The sequence below is a fragment of the Salvelinus alpinus genome, chromosome 2 (genome assembly GCF_045679555.1).
Source record: "Salvelinus alpinus chromosome 2, SLU_Salpinus.1, whole genome shotgun sequence".
Classification (NCBI taxonomy): domain Eukaryota; kingdom Metazoa; phylum Chordata; class Actinopteri; order Salmoniformes; family Salmonidae; genus Salvelinus; species Salvelinus alpinus.
The window spans coordinates 92,026,050-92,032,049 of record NC_092087.1 but is presented as its reverse complement, the minus strand read 5'-3'; the positions used below and the strand labels follow the sequence as shown (position 1 = coordinate 92,032,049).

The window sequence follows — 6,000 nt, the reverse complement described above, 5'->3', positions numbered from 1 at the left end:
CTGACATTCTATAAACTGGTACCAAGACTTGTAGTCCCACAGCTGAAAGACCTTGACACAACACTAATTCAACTAGCAGTTCACTATTTGTAAGTAGCTGTTTAGTTGTTAGTTGCTGAGCAACTGTCATCATTGTTGTGTTGCTAGGCGACATCTTCCTGGTGCGAGGGGGCATGCGGGCAGTGGAGTTCAAGGTGGTGGAGACAGACCCCGCCCCCCACTGCATCGTCGCCCCGGATACCGTCATCCACTGCGAGGGACAGCCAATCAACAGAGAGGTCTCTGTGTAAAATCACACTTTTTTTATTGAATTGGGCCAAAACAAACTCTACAACAGGGGAGTCCAACTCAGTCCATGGAGGGCCCAGTGTCGGCTGGTTTTGTTGTCTTCTCTCAACTTGTGTCCATTTAAGACCTAGACACCCAGGTGAGGAGAGTTCCTAACTATTTCATGACAAGTACAAGGGAGGAGAGAGAACCTACAGGCACAGACACACGGTCTTACAGGAATTGAGTTTGACCCTGCTCTAAAATGTTGCTAACATTTCCCAAGCTGAAAGTCTGACTGAATGATTGACAGCATGTTGTACCTGTGAGGGTCTTCCCTTGCCCCTCCCCCTGCCCCTGATGGGTCGAGGAGGAAAGTCTGACTGATTGACAGCATGTTGTACCTGTGAGGGTCTCATATTGTCTTCCCTTGCCCCTCCCCTTGCCCCTGATGGGTCGAGGAGGAAAGTCTGACTGATTGACAGCATGTTGTACCTGTGAGGGTCTCATATTGTCTTCCCCCTGCCCCTGATAGGACGAGGAGGAGAGTCTGAATGACGTAGGCTATGATGACATTGGAGGTTGTCGTAAACAGTTAGCTCAAATCAAAGAAATGGTGGAGCTTCCCCTCAGACATCCTGGACTATTCAAGGCTATAGGAGTCAAGGTGATATATCTATTCATCCATCCCTCTATTTATACCTCTGTCTATCTGTCCATCCCTCCGTCTGTCCGTTTGTTTGTTTGTCCGTCCATCCACCCATCCCATTTCAAGGCTCCCGAGTGGGGCAGCGGTCTAAGGCACTGCATCTCAGTGCTAGAGGCGTCACTACTTACCCTGGTTCGATCCCGGGCCGTAATCCGGCCGTGATATGGAGTCCCATAGGGGGGCGCACAATTGGCCCAGCGCCGTCCGGGTTAGGGGAGGGTTTGGCTGGGGTAGAATGTCATTTTAAAATAAGAATTTGTTCTTAACTGACTTGCCTCGTTAAAGAAAAAACAAATAATCCTCTCCTCCTCTTCCTCTTCCTCTTCCTCTTCCTCCTCCTCCTCTCCTCTCCTCCTCTCCTCTCCTCTCCTCCTCCTCCCGTTCCTCCTCCTCTCCTCTCCTCTCCTCTCCTCTCCTCTCCTCCTCCCTTCGTAGCCTCCCAGGGGTATTCTGCTGTATGGACCTCCAGGTACAGGGAAGACACTGATTGCCCGGGCCGTCGCCAACGAGACTGGAGCATTCTTCTTCCTCATCAATGGTGAGACTCTGACCTCTGACCTTTAACTCCTGACCTCCTCAACCCTCTAACCCTTGACCTCTAACTCCTGACCTCCTCAACCCTCTAACCCTTGACCTCTAACTCCTGACCTCCTCAACCCTCTAACCCTTGACCTGTAACCCCCGACCTCCTAAACCCTCTAACCCTTGACCTCTAACCCTGACCTCGAACCTCTCACCCATCTAACCCCCAACCTAATAATACTGGAGCCTTCTTCTCTTTCATCAGCGATGAGGGGCATCCGGTCATGTATTTCCTGTGTGTTACGGCCATTCCAGTCCCCCCAGTTTACCCCATACACCTATTCATAGGTCATAACGTCTCCCTCTCACGTCTATTCATAGGTCATAACGTATTCTAACTCTCCCAGTCTATTCATAGGTCATAACGTATTCTAACTCCCTCTCCCAGTCTATTCATAGGTCATAACGTATTCTAACTCCCTCTCCCAGTCTATTCATAGGTCATAACGTATTCTAACTCTCCCAGTCTATTCATAGGTCATAACGTATTCTAACTCTCCCAGTCTATTCATAGGTCATAACGTCTCCCTCTCCCAGTCTATTCATAGGTCAGAACGTATTCTAACTCTCCCAGTCTATTCATAGGTCAGAACATATTCTAACTCCCTCTCCCAGTCTATTCATAGGTCATAACGTATTCTAACTCTCCCAGTCTATTCATAGGTCAGAACATATTCTAACTCCCTCTCCCAGTCTATTCATAGGTCATAACGTATTCTAACTCCCTCTCCCAGTCTATTCATAGGTCATAACGTATTCTAACTCTCTCTCCCAGTCTATTCATAGGTCATAACGTATTCTAACTCCCTCTCCCAGTCTATTCATAGGTCATAACGTATTCTAACTCTCCCAGTCTATTCATAGGTCATAACGTATTCTAACTCTCCCAGTCTATTCATAGGTCATAACGTCTCCCTCTCCCAGTCTATTCATAGGTCATAACGTATTCTAACTCTCTCTCCCAGTCTATTCATAGGTCATAACGTATTCTAACTCCCTCTCCCAGTCTATTCATAGGTCATAACGTATTCTAACTCTCCCAGTCTATTCATAGGTCATAACGTATTCTAACTCTCCCAGTCTATTCATAGGTCATAACGTCTCCCTCTCCCAGTCTATTCATAGGTCATAACGTATTCTAACTCCCTCTCCCAGTATATTCATAGGTCAGAACGTATTCTAACTCTCCCAGTCTATTCATTGGTCATAACGTATTCTAACTCCCTCTCCCAGTATATTCATAGGTCATAACGTATTCTAACTCTCCCAGTCTATTCATAGGTCAGAACGTATTCTAACTCCCTCTCCCAGTCCATTCATAGGTCAGAACGTATTCTAACTCTCCCAGTCTATTCATAGGTCAGAACGTATTCTAACTCTCCCAGTCTATTCATAGGTCATAACGTATTCTAACTCCCTCTCCCAGTCTATTCATAGGTCATAACGTATTCTAACTCTCCCAGTCTATTCATAGGTCATAACGTATTCTAACTCTCCCAGTCTATTCATAGGTCATAACCTATTCTAACTCTCTCTCCCAGTCTATTCATAGGTCAGAACGTATTCTAACTCCCTCTCCCAGTCTATTCATAGGTCATAACGTATTCTAACTCTCCCAGTCTATTCATAGGTCATAACGTATTCTAACTCTCCCAGTCTATTCATAGGTCATAACCTATTCTAACTCTCTCTCCCAGTCTATTCATAGGTCAGAACGTATTCTAACTCCCTCTCCCAGTCTATTCATAGGTCATAACGTATTCTAACTCTCCCAGTCTATTCATAGGTCATAACGAATTCTAACTCTCCCAGTCTATTCATAGGTCATAACGTATTCTAACTCTCCCAGTCTATTCATAGGTCATAACGTATTCTAACTCTCCCAGTCTATTCATAGGTCATAACGTATTCTAACTCCCTCTCCCAGTCTATTCATAGGTCAGAACGTATTCTAACTCCCTCTCCCAGTCTATTCATAGGTCATAACGTATTCTAACTCTCCCAGTCTACTCATAGGTCAGAACGTATTCTAACTCCCTCTCCCAGTCTATTCATAGGTCATAACGTCTCCCTCTCCCAGTCTATTCATAGGTCATAACGTATTCTAACTCTCCCAGTCTATTCATAGGTCAGAACGTATTCTAACTCCCTCTCCCAGTCTATTCATAGGTCATAACGTCTTCTAACTCTCCCAGTCTATTCATAGGTCATAACGTATTCTAACTCTCCCAGTCTATTCATAGGTCATAACGTATTCTAACTCCCTCTCCCAGTCTATTCATAGGTCATAACGTATTCTAACTCTCCCAGTCTATTCATAGGTCATAACGTATTCTAACTCCCTCTCCCAGTCTATTCATAGGTCATAACGTATTCTAACTCTCCCAGTCTACTCATGGGTCAGAACGTATTCTAACTCCCTCTCCCAGTCTATTCATAGGTCATAACGTCTCCCTCTCCCAGTCTATTCATAGGTCATAACGTATTCTAACTCCCTCTCCCAGTCTATTCATAGGTCATAACGTATTCTAACTCCCTCTCCCAGTCTATTCATAGGTCATAACGTATTCTAACTCTCCCAGTCTATTCATAGGTCATAACGTATTCTATCTCCCTCTCCCAGTCTATTCATAGGTCATAACGTATTTTAACTCCCTCTCCCAGTCTATTCATAGGTCATAACGTATTCTAACTCCCTCTCCCAGTCTATTCATAGGTCATAACGTATTCTAACTCTCCCAGTCTATTCATAGGTCATAACGTCTTCTAACTCTCCCAGTCTATTCATAGGACAGAACGTCTTCTAACTCCCTCTCCCAGTCTATTCATAGGTCATAACGTCTTCTAACTCCCTCTCCCAGTCTTGCGGTTAGGTAGGAGGGAAAACACATTTTGGTTCGGGGGATTATCTTCATTCTGTCTACTCTGTCTCCTGTGTGTTACGCTGTATTGTGTCCCCAGGTCCTGAAATCATGAGTAAGATGGCCGGGGAGTCGGAGAGCAACCTGAGGAAAGCCTTCGAGGAGGCAGAGAAAAACTCTCCCGCCATTATCTTCATAGATGAACTGGATTCTATCGCTCCCAAGAGAGAGAAGGTGAGGAGGGAGGGAAAGACTGGATTATATCACTCCTAAGAGAGAGAAGGTGAGGAGGGAGGGAAAGACTGGATTATATCGCTCCTAAGAGAGAGAAGGTGAGGAGGGAGGGAAAGACTGGATTATATCGCTCCTAAAAGAGAGAAGGTGAGGAGGGAGGGAAAGACTGGATTCTATCGCTCCTAAGAGAGAGAAGGTGAGGAGGGAGGGAAAGACTGGATTATATCGCTCCTAAGAGAGAGAAGGTGAGGAGGGAGGGAAAGACTGGATTATATCGCTCCTAAGAGAGAGAAGGTGAGGAGGGAGGGAAAGACTGGATTATATCGCTCCTAAGAGAGAGAAGGTGAGGAGGGAGGGAAAGACTGGATTATAAATCAAATCAAATCAAATCAAATTTTATTAGTCACATACACATGGTTAGCAGATGTTAATGCGAGTGTAGCGAAATGCTTGTGCTTCTAGTTCCGACAATGCAGTAATAACCAACAGTAATCTAACCTAACAATTCCACAACTACTACCTTACACACACACACAAGTGTAAAGGGATAAAGAATATGTACATAAAGATATATGAATGAGTGGTGGTACAGAACGGCATGGCAGATGCAGTAGATGGTATAGAGTACGGTATATACATATGAGATGAGTACTGTAGGGTATGTAAACATAAAGTGGCATAGTTTAAAGTGGCTAGTGGTACATGTATTGCATAAAGATGGCAAGATGCAGTAGATGATATAGAGTACAGTATATATACATATGAGATGGGTAATGTAGGGTATGTAAACATTGTATTAAGTGGCATTGCTTAAAGTGGCTAGTGGTACATTTTTACATAATTTCCATCAATTCCCATTTTTAAAGTGGCTGGAGTTGAGTCAGTATGTTGGCAGCGGCCGCTAAATGTTAGTGGTGGCTGTTTAACAGTCTGATGGCCTTGAGATAGAAGCTGTTTTTCAGTCTCTCGGTCCCTGCTTTGATGCACCTGTACTGACCTCGCCTTCTGGATGATAGCGGGGTGAACAGGCAGTGGCTTGGGTGGTTGTTGTCCTTGATGATCTTTATGGCCTTCCTGTGACATCGGGTGGTGTAGGTGTCCTGGAGGGCAGGTAGTTTGCCCCTGGTGATGCGTTCTGCAGACCTCACTACCCTCTGGAGAGCCTTACGGTTGTGGGCGGAGCAGTTGCCGTACCAGGCGGTGATACAGCCCGACAGGATGCTCTCGATTGTGCATCTGTAGAAGTTTGTGAGTGCTTTTGGTGACAAGCCGAATTTCTTCAGCCTCCTGAGGTTGAAGAGGCGCTGCTGCGCCTTCTTCACAACGCTGTCTGTGTGGGTGGACCAG

The 6,000-nt window shown here is 45.3% G+C and overlaps 1 protein-coding gene across 1 annotated transcript in view; it reads left to right on the top strand.

Moving 5' to 3' along the window:
• Positions 1-6,000, top strand: part of LOC139568244 (transitional endoplasmic reticulum ATPase-like) — a 35,945-nt gene that overhangs the window by 10,843 nt on the left and 19,102 nt on the right. The window contains exons 5-8 of the mRNA XM_071389998.1: positions 148-278; positions 803-934; positions 1,412-1,514; positions 4,520-4,653. Of these exons, the coding sequence (XP_071246099.1) occupies positions 148-278; positions 803-934; positions 1,412-1,514; positions 4,520-4,653 (500 nt within the window). The remainder of the gene's footprint in view (positions 1-147; positions 279-802; positions 935-1,411; positions 1,515-4,519; positions 4,654-6,000) is intronic.